General features: G+C 38.4%; 1 protein-coding gene across 6 annotated transcripts in view; it reads left to right on the plus strand.

Moving 5' to 3' along the window:
* Nucleotides 1-16444, plus strand: part of RBMS1 (RNA binding motif single stranded interacting protein 1) — a 150208-nt gene that overhangs the window by 100775 nt on the left and 32989 nt on the right. For all 6 annotated transcript variants that reach the window (XM_087734029.1, XM_087734031.1, XM_087734030.1 and 3 more), the window contains exons 3-4: nt 6916-6974; nt 9844-9935. In XM_087734029.1, coding sequence (XP_087590155.1) covers nt 6916-6974; nt 9844-9935 — 151 coding nt within the window. The remainder of the gene's footprint in view (nt 1-6915; nt 6975-9843; nt 9936-16444) is intronic.

The following is a 16444-nucleotide window of genomic DNA, read 5'->3' on the forward strand; positions in this document are numbered from 1 at the left end:
TCTGTGGGATTGGGGTTTGTTTTGTTTTTGTTTTTTTTGTTTGGTTTGGTTTGTTTTTTTATTGGTACACAGGTCCTAACTCACCAAAAATAGTCTTTACATTAAGGGACAAAATGTAATTGTAGTCATTTTGTAAAGGCAATCAAAGCAGTAGTTGGCTTCCATAATAATGAATTCTAGTTTATTTGGAGGTATTATTTATCTCCCAACTAAAATAATAAAAAATGACAGAGGACTACTTGGATATTTTGAAAATACCATCTTTCTCTCTGAAGTACCAGAGAGTCAAAGGCACAATTAATAAGAAAGGAACTAGCTTTGTGTCAAAATCACATGACCATTTGACAGAATGTCGTCAAAGCAGCGCTCTAAGTTTAATTTAGGTTCATAAGGAAGTCCTGTTCTGCACATAGTGAAAAATATGGTCCAATGCCTGAAACAGGGCACATCTGGCTGAGTTGATTAACCCAGTGCTTGAATATCTGAAGCTAGTATAGGAGATTTTGCTGAACCAAGCAAATTAGTCAAATCTGTAACAGTTTCAAAACACAGTTTGTACTAAGCTACATTATGCATACCCATTAACTGTGCAAATGAAAATAAGAAAAATATAACTGCAACTTTTTATGTAATGTTTAATTACGCACTAAAAATGGTTGGTCCAGCTTTTGGTGGTAGGTACTCATTATGTTCCAGTAGCAAATCTTTAGGTTCATGATGGCCATAAAGCAACTGAGTGATTCCAAAGAGTTTCTCAAGGAACAGTGTGTCTTCCAACGACAGAAAACAAAATACGGACAAAATGTTCTCAGCAATGTCTCCTTCTACACTGGGGCATAGATGTGGTGAAGAAGAATTTAAAAATGGAAACCATATGGTTTGATTCTGTCCTCCAAACTCAGTATTCTGCTGGATTGAATAAATTTCTTTATCAAGTTTTTGTAAGAGAACATTTACCTGTCATTAAATAGCGGGATTAGAGTAGGCTACTACAAGGACTAGCAGTATAGTATTGACAATTATTTTCTGAAATTCCCCTTATTGGGAAATTAGAAATTTGATACATGGAGAAACAAAAACTCCCTATGTTTGTCTAAGCTTAAAAGGGAGTAAGAGCTTAAGGTTCAGTACACCACTTTCCCAAGATGCAGCAGAGAGAGGGAGGTATGGGAGACAGATAAAACCTTCTGTACTGCTCAGAGGTATTTTTTGGATCCAGCAGAAGAGATTGCTGGGGCCGATTAATGTTCCCTTAAGGCTGTGCTGTTGGCTTAGAAATGCCCTGAACACTGGAAGAGCAGTGAGGTATAGGAGCCAGCTGTACCAAGTCAGCTCTTGCTGACAACTCCCTTGACTCTTTCCCTCAGTTACAGGGAATTTTCTTTGCTCCTTTTGCACCAGGTGGTATAGAGGAGCTGAGAACTGCAGCACAGTGAGGCCTTCCCATGGACTGCTCAGGTGCCTCCTCTTCAGGTCTCAGTTGAGATGAATGGGTTGGGCTTCCATGTACTCTACAAGTGAGATAGACTGTGGTGGGGACTTGGCTATTAAGACCATCAGTTTCATGTAAATGTGTTGAGTCATTCTGTTCAAAATAGAATACTCTGTTTGAGGAGGTGAGGATGCTGTCTTAAAAGTTGCATTGATTTGCAGGAGTCAGTGTTTGTTACATGCATTTATTTAGGGTCATACTGAAGGATAGTAGTATTCCCTTTCAAGCAGGAATTTACTGCATTTAGAGCACATGCAAGGTGCCCACTGACCATGTTGTGCACTGAATAAGACCATGTTTGAATAAGACAGTTATTTTGGTGTGTTTGTGTTTGTTTTGTTTTTTTTTTTTTTTAAAGCTGATTTACAGACTAAGCATCCCCACCTGCATGTTTTTAGTGTTACAATTAATATACAGGAATTGCTTTGGAAGTATTTGCTTTATCCATTTTGTTCTAGTTATTTACCCTAGTCTAAAGCAAGGTTTATTTTGATGTGGATCCATTCAGCAACTGCAGTGTATTTTAGGATGAACTGCCCTGCTCTCCCACATGACCCTCCTTGCTGGATCTGCTTGTTTGTTGTCCTCTCTTGTCTTTGGCCACCTGGTGGGAATATTGGCTCCCTACCAATTTTTTATGTTCAGCCAGGTTCCCTTTCCTTTCACAATTCCACCTGATAGTGAGTTCATGTACTCAGAGCCACTTATATGTTATGAAATCCATGCCTGGTTTTACCACATGATTCTGACTCTTAGAAATAAAGAGCATTCCATGAAGGGCAGTGATAAGATGCTAAGATGTAAAAATTAATCTAGAGTAAACACAGAAGATATGCAGCATTGTTTCTGCATAGCAAAGGAGTCCTGACAGCACTACAGTAATGCAAGGGATAACAGCAGGATCTCTAGGAATGCTCTTCTTACAGCTGGACTGGACTTAGGGAAAGAGAGAGCACTGCTCATCATCAACACAAAGTTCTGGACAGTTCAGGATGGAGGACCTAAGCAGCTCTAAAAGGCAAGGACTTTCTGTGGTAGCAGAGATCCTTATGTCATCTTAGCGTCCGAGTCAACGTCAGGGGATAGAGAAACCCTGCACGGCACAAGCTGGAAGACAGTTTGAAAGTACTGCAAAGGGAAGCACTGTGAGCTTGGTGGTATGAGGTACATTACGTTAAGCTATTGTGGACAAAGATTTGAACAATTCGTTCCAGACAACCCTCATCAAGCCTCTCACTGCCTGTTCTTATTGTACCTCCCCTAATGCACACACAGATAAGTTCTTTCAACACTCAAAGTAGCACTTGTGGCAGAGACTTCAAGCTACTTCATTCCCCATTCTTTGTCATGCTCATGACGGCATCTTATCGCCCTCATGTTTGCAAGTATGTTCGTTACACTAGCAGATGTACAAAGGGAAAAAAATAAACACTGGTTCAGTTTGATCCGTGTACTTAGTTTTCTAAGGACCCTTTTCTTCCATCATCACAGAGGTCACCAAAATTAGGCTTCAGAGGTGTTTTAAATGTCAAAAGTATTCCTAGCTATTTGTAATAAATCTGTCAGTGTGATTATTTGTACTGGGTTTGACTGTGTTGCTGAACAATGTGATTTTTAAAAAGTGTATGTTGATGCTTTGCTTCAAGCCTTCCACTTCAAAAGTATGTAAGACAAAGGTATAGTGCTATGTTTTGACGTTCACGTTGCCTGGCAGTAGATCTTCTTAGGGCAGCTGAGTAGGTGGGGTTACCCTTTCATTTCTGCACAAAGAGTGTGTAATGGGCAGCGGTAAGCATTATCCTATTTAGTAGCAGTACTGCTTATCTTCCTAACTTAGCTCTTGAACAAGCTTCTTCTTTATCTCATATCCAAATATCCATTTGTATTGGTGTTCTGTACTATAACGATAACCTGTACACTGGTACACAGACTGTTACTGAACATACCCCTTTTAATCCTATAACCAGTGCACCCTGGCTATTATTTACCTGCTTCTTATCCAAGCCCTCTCTTCTTTAATACATTAGTTGACATTGGTACAAGTATAGAAAAGTGATGCAAAGCTGAAAAGATCTTACAATCTCCAAAGATAATTCAGACTAAAGAGGGAATGTGTTAATAGCACTCAAAACCCCCCCCCAAAACCCTCTACTGCTGCTGAACATTCATTTGATGTTATTTTTGGGGGAAAAATAACCTACTTAATAAGGAATACCTAGTTGCTTGTTACCAGCCAGATTAGCTGTTATTTCTCATGATTAGCACTTAATTTAAAAAAAAGCATGTTTTTAAAAATTGCTTCAGAGGAGAGGGAATGAGCAATCGCCAATCACTGTAGAAGTGATTCTGCCAACCATGAGATGTGCTCTGCCTTAGGTAGCAAGTCTCATCAAGCACGCAGTAAGGCTTTGGAGCAGACAAGTAGCCTCAGCAGGGTGCTAGATACGTGTGAGCTTTGAGAGGAATGATGATCTTCAGGAAACACCTAATATCATAGACATCTTTGGTTTTCTCTTGTTTGCTATATTCCTTTTTGTAAGCAGGCAATATATATTAGTTTGCACCATGACTTTTATGTGTTTTATAGCTCATTGATTTCTGGTGGGTCTCAGTTGCAGTTGCACCTAACAAATGAGCAGTTGAACGCAGGAGTCTGTGTTAACAGCAGTATTAGGACTGCAGGATTTAGGAGGAAGGAAGTAGATTTTCATGATGGTCATCATTTGAAGGAAGCATTTATGAGGAACTGCAAGGAGTAATTTCCCCTGATATCAGACCACATGGTGGGAGCAAGGAGGGGATGTATCCCTCTGCCCAGGCTGAGGTGGGGTAAACTGCGTTTCTGTGCTTCATGGCGTGAGTGGAGAGCTAGCACTTGGGAGGAGTATTCACAGGGAAAATCGTAGGAGAAATCCTGGTGGTAGCTGCTATTGTTATACTGGTTCTCCAGATCGTTCCTAGACTCACACTGCTGAAACTTCTTGGCAGCCTTCCATGGCAGCTTGTTCTTTGCAGGAGCCGTGCTATCTAGGACAGTGAATTAAATCGCTATCGGTCTTGCACATTGGAAGACGGTCCATGAAGTGGTTGTAAAAGACAGACATGCAGACATGTGTTTATGGGGTGGTGTGTGTCAGCATCTGCAGGCCAGCGCAGGCCATAGCCAGCCCCTGACTCCCCTCCATGACCAAGCTGGCTGAGGGTTGCAGTTTGTTTATGTAGATACCCACTGCTGTAGTTTTTCACTGCCACTGCTTCCTATACTTTCAAGAACTGAAACAGTAGCAGGGACAAGATCATACTTCAGGGATTTTTTCCCACAAAAGGTTACGTAGCTCTTGGCTTTAAGAAGCTTAGGGAGGCTGATAGGGTATGGAGAATGCTGGCCATCAAATATAATGCTGGGTGCAAGCGACTTGGGACACAAGAGTTTAGTGGATCTTGAAGAGCACTGTCCTTGAACGGTTTGCCTCTCTCATTTATAACATGTACGTTTACTCTGCAGTCTGAAAAATTCTGGGGGAAGTTTCAGAAGTTTTGACTTATGAGGTATAGAGCTTTCTAAATGGAATGACATATTTGGAAAATAAGTGGCACTAATAAGGAGGTACCTGCTCCAACTATTAGGCACAATTTCTATTGCTTTATTACAACTTCTAGCATATTATATTTAGGTATGCACTGATTTTCATTGATACTTGTACATTTCTAGGCTATAGATGGATAGTTCTATTTTATATCGGTGTAGATGCTCACAATTTCAGATGCAATAAGGAAGCCAACACCTAGTGGCTAATGTCCCAGGTTTCCCCCCTTGCAACTGTTTGAAGCCATACGATAACTTATTGAATAAACAGAACAGGTGCTTGAAATAAACATAAACAGGTGCTTGAAACTGGTCACAGAGAGTGATAACTACACTGAAACATGTATTTAAATGTTCTTTAGGGGGAAGGTACTTTGTAAATAGGCTTCATCCTTGAATAACTATCATTTTGCAAATAAGCAGTTATTTGAGTACTCTAACTAAGTTTAACTTTATTTATTAGGCTTCTTATGTATTTTGAAGAACTTTTAAGACTAATACAGTCACTGCAGAAATTGAGTTAGTTGTCTTTTGAAATAATATCTTTTTGAAATGGTACTCGCTCTGTTGAAGTTGTATTTAGCAGGTGAACTGGCAACACTTCATTCTTCCCCAAATTCCACTTTCTTATGCTGGTAACATTTCTCATAATTTTCAGTTTGTTTTGGGTTCTTGTACAATGATAAAGAACCTCTTAGCACACAGTGCTTAGGTATACCTGTTAGTGTAATAAGTTACATTATATTCTCATGTGAAAACCAACTCATGTTGCATCGTTTCTTGTATACTGACAGCACTGTATCAAATGTAATTCACAGGCAAACAGAGGAGGCTGTGGTAAGGAACTTGGGAAACCTGTGCTCCGTTTCTGATTCTGCTGCTGATGCAGGCCAAGGGAGCTGCCTTTTTAAAATTGAAATTGGGATTTGACTTCCAAGGAGAACTGCAAGTTTTCACCAGCAGCGACAAAGTCTACTCTAAATTTGATCAAAAAACCTAATACTGATAAATTTTGCAGAGCACTTCAGAAACAGCAGCCATTCCACTAGCTGGGATTGCTGTCTGCCTGTTTCCCAAGCTTAATTGCTCTTAGGTGTCCAGGTGCTCACCTTTGGACTGCATAGCAGATTGGCACCTGGACTGCCCAGTTATTGAGAAGCTGAGGAACAGGCAATACGTGTGTTTTTCTTTCAAAAAAAGAAAATAGAAATTTTCCTGAGAGATGTTTTGGTTTTAGTTGAAATTGTTTACATTTCAATTTTTCATTTTAAAAATACAGAAGATTCTTTACCACCTTTGCTGCTCAGCTTTCATAAATCTGACTTGCGCTTGTCGCCTTCCAGAACAGAGTCTTTAACTTTTTTTTTTTGGGGGGGGGGGGGGGGGGGGTAAGGGATAGCTAAGCTTTCTACTTCCCCCACCCCCTTGTACCGTGTTAGTTAGCAAGCCTAGCACTGACAAGGCAGTGTGTCTGCTTTATCTGGTATATGCTGAGAGAGTTGAAGCTTATGTCTAAAATGTGGTTTCTTATATGTACCAGGATTTTAACTGTGTTGTATTCTTTTCTGTAAAGCACTTTTTCTCTGGCTTGTTTTGTGATTCTGCTGTGCCACTGAGAACATAGGGAGAATAGAACAAGATCGTGCTTGAAATTGTTGATCTTTTTTGCCAGTTCTATCTACATAGGAATTTTCATTATATAATTATATAGTCTATATATTATTCCATTTTGTTAAAAGTAAAGGGTAATAGGGTATAAAATAATGTGAATTGGGTATCTGTTGTAATAGGATGGGTTTTTTTCTCACTTTCCTTACATATGTATAATACATTTTAGGTATGGGAAAATTGTATCCACGAAGGCTATTTTGGATAAGACAACAAACAAATGCAAAGGTATGTATGTTTGCCTTTATATTACATTCACCTGAAAGTCCTAATTGATTCTATAAAATACACTAATGTTGAGTTTTAAGTGCTTTGAACTTTTTTTTTTCATTCTTATTCCTAAACTAGTCTTATTCTTGCCCATGGTCAGTGTATTCAATACATTTGTTTCCAGTGGAGCTGGCAGACAGCCTGTGTCAGTGGTGCAGCCAAGCCGGAGTGAAGCTGACATGCACAGTGCTGGCTGGCAGTTTGCCTCTATTTTAAAAACAAAAATGGAGTTAAAAGCAGCTTTTTCCCTTTTGCCTGGCGAAACTAGGGAAGCTTACAGAAGACCATTCAACTGTACTAAGCATCTGAAAAAAATATATATTGTGGAAATCAGCTCCATTGATTAGAGTAGTTTAAAGCAGCACTTAATTACATGTTCCAGTCCTCTAATTGTGTTTTGTTATATGCAGTTGAATGTATTGGGAGCAAAGAGAGGGTTCATTTTCACCAAAGTAATCGCAGCTGGAAAAAAAAAATCTTAGCAGTCCTTGAGATAAGCTGGATACATCAGTTCACTGATTTTCGTCACTCATTGCAATTACAGTGAGATCATATCCCAGCAATGAGCATGGTGGGAGAAGATGTGGTAGCAGACACTGAAATATCAGATTTCAGACTTTCTTTTTTACAATTAAGAGGATAATTCCTAAGCAAAGTGAAGAATTAAGTCAGCTGATTTAACAATGTTAATAAGCGTAAAGCCCCTGAATGAGCATAAAACTGATAGGCAGTGGCAGGAGAGGAAAGTTCATCATTAATTGAGACACAGTTTTTGTGCAGAACTTGGAAGCAGTGCAGGGGGCATAGCTTCTTAGCTCCCCATCTTAAGCAATTAAAGGGGTGCTGACAGTTCAGAAACAGAAATTTCTAGAAGTTTTTTTTCCAGCTTGTAGGCACATATCAACTGCATATATTGTGACTAGGAAAGAGCAGATACCCTTTTCAATTATTTTAATTCATTAATACCTGTGACAGCATTTAACTGATTTATTCTGTCCGTTCCCCCAGTTCCTGAAGACATCAGTAGCTCTGTCAGTGATACAGAAATTCTCACATTAATGTTTTAAGAGATTTAAGCTGACTTTTCCAATATAGATTTTTAAATCTCGCTGGTGAAAAGCGGTAACTAACAGTCTGTTGTAACAATATACAGCAAGTTAAGGCTGCAGGGAAGCTCACTGCATGTCATTGAAATTGCAGTAGGAACATAAGTAGGCAGAATGCAGATATCTAACTGGAATTTAACCAAAAGATTGACAGCATCTCTGGCTCTTGCCAAAAAAACACACCCTGGGATTTAAACTAACTGGAGCAACAAGTAATTGAGTTTATGTATCATCCAGGAGATGGCAAAGCGGGCTTTGATGGCATGCTTGGTATCAGTATGTAACTTCATCTGTATTGCGCACTGCAGTGTGGTGGTGGTGATAACCTGGGCTGTCATGGATATGGAAAGCTAGTTTTGGGTATGGAAAGCTAGTTTTGCCTTGGCAGCACAAAACTTGATATGAGCTAATTCACTCTGTTTCATGTCAAGATTTAACAGTCCACAACACCACATGTTACACAGAACAATATGCTGCTTTCTTCAGCTTCTTGGCACGTTAAATAAGCTTGCACTGATGTACAAGGCTGCTCGTTTTTCCTGAGTTAAGGACTTTAAAGCTGGTTCAGTTGTATCTGCACACAGCCTTTTTGTCTTCAGTATAGACATACTGTAAGAGAATACTATTACCTTCTGGAGAAATAATTCCATTTTTTACTCCTCTAGAGCTTTGTTTAATTGTTGGGTTTTTTGTTTGTTTTCTTTTAATCCAACTTAGACATTGGAGAGGGATTTCTTTAATATTTGAGGCTGTTCACTGGTGGGAAGGAAGGGGGTTGAAAAATGCAGAATGAAGTTTGCAATAACATCTAGAGGAAGTAGCTTCCAAACTCTGGCTGCCTTTTGGTGAGACTTGAGCATCCACCTCCCAGGTTGCCTTAAATATCCCAGCCTGTAAGGTCAGTGTCTGTAAAGGCTAAGGTATATTGCTGTTTAGATGTCCTGGAAGCCGTTAGCTGTACATTGTTGTTCAGAATAAGAAAAGAAGTTACTGCAAATATATGGAAATTGTTGCAATTAACTTTGGGTTCACTTTAACATTTAAAGATTGCATTACATAGCATAGAAAATGTTTTCAGGACAGTTTTTTTACATTTTGGTTTCAGTAACAACAAGGGGAAAAAACTCACTTGGTTTCACTGAAGCTGAGTTTTCACTCAGTTTTTAAATTTAACTGTTAATTTTAATTTAATTTTATCTTTTATGTATATACAATGAAGTAACTAATTCACGAAAAATTGGGTTACGATGCGGTAGATATGTGTCTTTTAACCTAAATTCCTCTCCCAGTTTTGAGTAAACGATGTGTAACTTAGAGGCTTATTGTTCACTTACTCAAACTTGACTAAGAATTTAGTTTAGAAAAATCAACAGATTATGCTTTACTCGGTGATCTCTATGAAATAAACTGATGATGTCACACTTGTTCCTAGAAGATAACACAAAGCAAACCACCATACTACTTGTTAGCAATTTGGACACGGTCCTGATAATTGAGTGGGCATGGAAATGGATTTTTTCCACTAGGATAGGTCCCCACCCATTCAAGGTTGAAGGACTTTGGTAGATTGGTTTTTTGGGACTACATAAAGAACTTTGGAGTTCAAATTGGCCCTCTTCACCAACAAGAAAATTGTATTAATTAACCATGCTGGTAGCATATGAACTGTTTGATTATAAGCTGGTTGCTGTCTCGTTAATGAAATATGTTTTGTATTTCAGGTTACGGTTTTGTTGACTTTGACAGCCCGGCAGCTGCTCAGAAGGCGGTTTCTGCTTTAAAGGCTAATGGAGTCCAAGCACAGATGGCAAAGGTGAGTTGAAATAACCGGCTAATTCTTACAATGGGTTTTGAAGATGAACAAGCTTGTATGTTAGCAGAGCATCAGCAATGTGAATTTTCAAGTTGCAGGTCCTTTATAGAGAGCACAGTTCTCAAGCCACATCATATATTAAGGTAACAAAATGGGGGCTTTTGATTGCCATATCCCAAATCATCTCGGCTAATGAAATAGAGAGACATAATATGGTAAAGTCTCCAAACTTATCTGGTTGGATTTATCAATTTATTCATGGTACTATTTTTCCATTGGCTTCATCAGAAGAAAGATTAGCAGTAAGTTGTAAGAGCTATGGGAGGCTTAATGGTTTAAATACAACATGTTAATTCCTAGAACAAGCCAATAGCTGAAATACTTTCAGCACAAAGGTATGAGAGGTTTTATACATTGCCTGCTTGTTGTTACTGAGGTTAGCAGCCTCGCAATTTGGGGATAAATTTTTAGCTACAGCATGGCAAAATTTAACCTTGTCACTTCGTCTTCAGCCTTTCTAGTATATTTTCTGTTAACGTAAGTAAAATTTAAGTCTGGGCATTCACGATAGATGTCTTGAAATTCTTAGCCAACTCTTTGACAACCTATTTCTGCATCAGGGCAAACCCAAGCATTATTAAAAATAAAGAAATATGATCGATCTTCTTTTTCTCTCATTTTTACTGATCCTTCCCTCTGAATCAAATTATTAGCCAAAAGTGATCTTCAGAGCAGTGCTCTTTCGGCATAAAATAAGTTTCTCAAATCTATAAAATCAGGGAGATGATACATTAGTAATGATTTTGTCATGCGCTTTTTTTAGGTTGGATGGCCTGGTTCCAATAGAGTGCCATAAACACCACTACAAATTTATTAAATAAAGAAAATATTACCAACATAATCTGTTCATATAATTTGCGATAGCTCTTAAAGCAAATTTTTTGAGATTGAAAATTATATTCTAATTTAAAAAAAAAAAAAAATCCAGTAATTAAATAGTAATCTGAGGGACTTTTTTTAATAAAGTAGTCTGCTGCAGTTCTAGCAAATCTTTTATAGTTATCCATTAGGTACAGATTTTTTTCAGATGAGATATTTTCCACAGCTTCTCAGCTGAGGGGAACAGTTAAGCTAACAACATAAAATGTCTTTGGATGGATTCCAGGGCAACAAAATGGAAACCATATGTTTCATACTTAATGCATGTTTCATTACAGCCATGAGACAAACATACATGCTTACTGGAAAACACTTGTTTGGTTGTTGGTTTTTTTTTTCTTTTTATAAGGTTTTATGTATGCTTAATAAAGACCTTTTAATTAATCTTTAGTTTTTAGGTAATCACTTTAAAATACACACCAGATTTTTTTCAAAGCCTCTGTCTGCCATCTTATGGATATGATATCTAGGTAGGAGAGGAGGAAAGAGAATGTGAAGTCATGTAAATTCATTTTGCTAATGAATTTTCATGTCTGATTTAATTGTCATCTTGAGTAGATGGAGAAACTCTAATAATCTAGTAATCTAATGAATAGTTTCTTAATTTTTCCCATAGTGTATTTTTGAATCATTTCCTCTGACAGTTGCAATATTGCTAATATTTCTTTCTGTTAGCATTAATGAAAAAATGTGCACCATAATACCTGACAGTTTTGATTGATTTTTCTGACATTGTATCAAGCCTGGTGACCTGTGGGAAATCTGTAACTATAAAGTCTGCATTCCAGTGAAACTTGTTCTGCTTCTCAGCATGGAAAAAGTATTTGAATTATTAAAAAAACAACCCCAAAATCAACCCATTGAATAATACCACAACAAACATTCACAAGTGACTAAGAGTTTGAGTGCTTTGATTTTTGTCTATTTTGAGACATCAGATTTTTTTTTTTTTTTTCTGGGCAGTGCTGCTCTCCTTTTGTCCGAAAAATCCTGTCTCCAAACTGGGAATTGCCAGTCACTTAGTTATTTTGGCAAGATTAGCAAATCAGACTCTTCACATGCAAGACAATATAGAAGTTTACTTGTGTTTGTGTATTTAGTATTTTATCCTTTTGCCTGTTACCACCTGTGCCACGAAGTGGTTGTCTTGCAGTTATACTGTTCAGGCTTTAGCCTGAATGTCCCAGAGAGAGATCTGGAGGATGGTTTCTCAGCTGTCTGGCCGATGGACTTCCTCACTGACCACTACGACTGCTTCAGTTCCAAAGAGAAATAAATGCCTGTTGGCAGGATTTGTCTGTGGGAAGGTGTTGTTATTACGCTGTGCCCAGGGTGTCAGCCAGGAGCACGGCTCCTCAGTATTCTTGCCCTCCTCCCAGATATGGTGGTGGTCCCTGACCCGCAGCAGCTGAAGGGGAAGGAAAATGTTACTGCTGAAGCCTTGTTCTGACTCTGGCTGCCGTAAACTCCTTTTTGTGGTGTCCTGCTGTAGCTATATGTTGGTGAGTTAAAAATTACTCACGTCAGCAAGATCATCTACAAATCCCAGTTTAGTAGAAGTAGTTCAGATTATATGTATTAAAATCTTTGTTGTTTGTTTGTAGAGATAACTTCAAATATTTGATTTTGTGAGCTTTTCCTGTCCATGGGGTAAGATCATGCTGTACTCAGCGGTCTGCTTCCAAGTTGACCTGACTCCAGAAAAATATAGTCTTGTCCACTATGTTTCGGCTATTGTTGAGCAGACCGGGAGGGCCTGGGCCCCGAGATGTGGCTTCAGGCCACGTCCTGACAAATCTGTTCCAGGGGATCCACTGTTTGTGGAGAAGTGGCCATGTCTTGGGAGACGTTGTGATGATAGTGTCAGCGAAGGAACCCAGTGTCAGACCGTGGCTCAAGAAACATTATGTCTTCAGTTATTCTGCTCTTTCTGAGATCTGAACTGGGAACGCTTGACTAAGATGAAGCAGCTTGGGAAGTGTTTTGCTCTGTGCTGGTTAACAGTATCTTCCAGTCACTGCTGAAATGGAAACGCCTCCAACAATTCCTGTTGGTCAGATAATGGTGCTAAGAGTTTATGTAAGATGATATTGTATTGCCAGGGGATGGGAGTAGCTTTTGGACGGAAATTTAAAATGGAGGTAATGGGCTAATGGTAACGCCCCTCTCCGCTCTTCACACTGAATATTGCCAGCATTCACTCTTGTCAGTCGTCTTTTTCAGTGTGTACAAGTGGCTGTGGAAAGGGATCAGGAGATGATGTTTGCTGTAGTGGTAGCTGGCGTGTTTCAGGACCTAGTACAAAACCAACAGCTTATCTCTTATGCTAGAGATAAGGTACGGAAAGAGCAGATACATGTTGTGCAAGAGTACTGTTATTTCTAAGCTAGTTAGTAACTGGCCGAGTGCCTAATTTTTATTTTCATTCATTTTTATTTCTCAAAATTTCTTTAATGTAATTAGTTTATTGTCTTTGCTCCTAGAGGAGTGTTTCGATAATAAACCAGTAAGTTCAAAAGCTCTGATTTTGCAGAGCTGTGCATTCTTAGCTAAGATTAGTAGTAGTATTGAAAAACTCTGCCCATTTTCTTTGTTAGAAAAGTTGTTACAGTTGCTGTCAGAGTGCATTTTCTGAGAAATGTCTCTCTTCTCTTCCCCCCACCCCACAGGTAGAATCAGTGAGATAACTCTAGGTTTCTATGCTGTTCAGAGCAGATAGCAAATCACTTTGTATATGAAGATAGATGCACACAGAAAATCTACTGTATATTGGCATTTTGAATGGAGATTTAAAAAACTGAGAATCTGTAAGGGATGTTTTAGAGATGGTGAGGTCTAAATGCTGTGGAGATATGAGTCACCTAAACCCTCATAGGTTTTTTGACCTTGAACTTAAGATAAGGCATTTGAGTCAGTGTCGAACAAAATTCTGTCTCATCAGATGGTGTTCAGCTAAGTTCAACCGTAGTTACTGAAGCAACTGTGTTTCAGATGATTGGAAAATTGCCACTTTTAAGTGGAAGGTTGAATTTAATTCTTATTCTTCTGGACGTAAACTAATGTGTAAATACAAAAGGTAAAAAGAGCTACTGAATAAGAACAGTAAATAAAAAACACAGTTCTTCTCATCTTTCTATCTAACAAACTTAAGCCAGGAGTGAAAGTGAATATATCTACTATATCTACTACACAGGAGTGAAAGGAATGTATCTACTAAAACTGTTCTACGTATGGAGGTACCACTTTTTGCAAAGAGCTTGTAACATACTTTGAGCATCACAAGAAGGATTAACATACATTCCAGTGTTCTCACAATTGCATTTCAGCCCCGTCCTTAAAATTGGTGTAGTGTCCTCCCTTTAAAATTATTTAACCATCTGAGTCCAACAGAATTGCTTTAGACTCAATGAGCCTGATGCTCCAGACTTTGTTGTTGAAGACCTTGTCTTCCTTCATGTCTCCTCTATTCTCTCTCTCTATTGATGAGATCTATAGTTCTTCCATATGTACAACTTTGCTATAAGATTGTCAGGATCATTTATAACTTAAATAAGTGATATTCTTTTTGCGCTTGTGTTTTCCTGGTTGTTTGTTTGTTTGTTTTTCCTATGGAAGCACAAACTTACCTTTAGTAAACATATGCCACTTATAATAGAACCCATGAAAGTCGTCCATGGACGTGGTAGATTTCTGTGGTCAAAGAAACTTGTTAATTTGAGCCAAGGAATGCTGTTCCATGTACTAATGTGCGTTTTTGGGGGAAGACTCATTGTTTATCCATTCAAACATTTCCCCACAGTCGCACATTTTTAGGATTTAGGACTTCAGATTCATAATGTTATAATTTCCCCCTCCTTAAAATCTTCCCTTGCACTGACACAATTAAGTATGCTCCTGCTTATATTGTATTAGCTCTCACATTAACAAATCACTAAACATTTTCAGATATTTTAGGCTTGTGTAAAAAATTAGGGCCATCTTCAGAATTGTTTCTTATTCAAATTGTGTCAGAAGGATACCTGTGATAACAATGCAAAGGATGTTGTACCATCATATACTGACTCTTCCTCCATTTTTAAGATACAATTTCTGTTTTCTGGAGTGGTCTGTTGGCCCTCAAAGCAACAGACCAAACTCTCTGAAACTCATTACGTGGGGGTGGGTTTTAGTTTGTGATAAATATTAGCCCATTGTCGAAGTTCACGTTGATCCCCCAGAACCCAGAGATGACATGAATTTGTAATCTTTGTATTTTTTTACTAGTGGTTACAAAGGCAGAACTGTGAAGCACTCCCCATGTGCTGGTAGCTTTATCTTTCTTTCCAATTAATTTCAATGCAGGAGCATTTTTTAATATTCTAAACTTACTTTAGGCGACTTTTTTCCAAGCATATTTGGAAAGATGAATTGTCACACTACATAAAGTGTGAACTGCACAGCAGGTATGGGTTTTTTGGGAGGGAAAGGCTGCTTAGCCACTTGTCCTCATCTCTGTAATAGAAATCAATGCTTTTTCGCAGCTATTAAACATAATGTATTAAAGGCAGTCTTCCTTTATGTCGCTGATAAAGAACATGGTTTTGAGTTAGCAAAAATGAGAACCAGCTAACTTTTATGACTTTTAATAATGTATTCCTTTTAGTACTTGTCTTAACTGTAGCAGCCTTCTGGAGGATTAAATCAGTTTTCATTCCTACAGAGTAAAGTAAGAAAATAAGTTTAGGTTACCATGGTAGCTAGTGCACTTAATCTAACTAGAGAAGGTAGGCATATTGCAATTTTTTTTTGTTCTGCATCTGGGCTTCTGAATGCCAAAGAACAGATGACAGGCAAACAGGAGCTAACTCAAGCAGATTTCCCCAGCAGTTTTTAGCAGCTGTCTTGTAAGAAAAGTTTTCTTTTTACCTAGTTTGTAGTACTTTCTGTAGGCAATAGTATTAAATCCTAGTGTAATAGACTAAGTAAATATAATCCTCCTTTCATTTGCAAAAGTTCTTAGAAGTCATTATAAAATAAATTGAAGGTAAGCCAAGTTTTGCTTACCTGGGGGCTAAATGACCATCATTTCAGGAACTGCATTTGCATTAAGTAAGACGGTTAACAACCACTTCCCTTGAGTACACAGCTTCAACCCACAAAAGTCTTATCTCAGTTGCTAAGCAGTGCTGCGGCTTGTTCACACAAGGGTCCAGTGCCCTGTTCTGAACCACGGTGGGGTTATTCAGCGTTCTATTGAAAATGGTGGCATCCATGAGCAACATGCAGAACTCCCAGGGAGCACCTTGGTGCCCTTCTAGCAAAGGGACAGCAAGAATGCCAAGGAATAAAAAGGGAACGTATGATTGCAGTGGTGGTCGGAGTGCAAACTTGAACACAATGCTTATTGTCGTTAAAAATTCCTTTTCATACAGTTCTTATTCCTCTTTGTAACACAGATGTGCCTGTGAAAATGAATTAAAATGTTTAGCTTATTAATCATATATAGTGTTTATGCAATTCTGGAGAACAAGTGAAGATTATGGTAGTGATTTTTCCACTGAATTGCCTTGTTAACAGTCTGTGGTCAGACA

The sequence above is a fragment of the Nipponia nippon genome, unplaced genomic scaffold (genome assembly GCF_047370975.1).
Source record: "Nipponia nippon isolate SJK-2023a ecotype South Korea unplaced genomic scaffold, ASM4737097v1 scaffold_5, whole genome shotgun sequence".
NCBI classification, from domain to species: Eukaryota; Metazoa; Chordata; class Aves; order Pelecaniformes; family Threskiornithidae; genus Nipponia; species Nipponia nippon.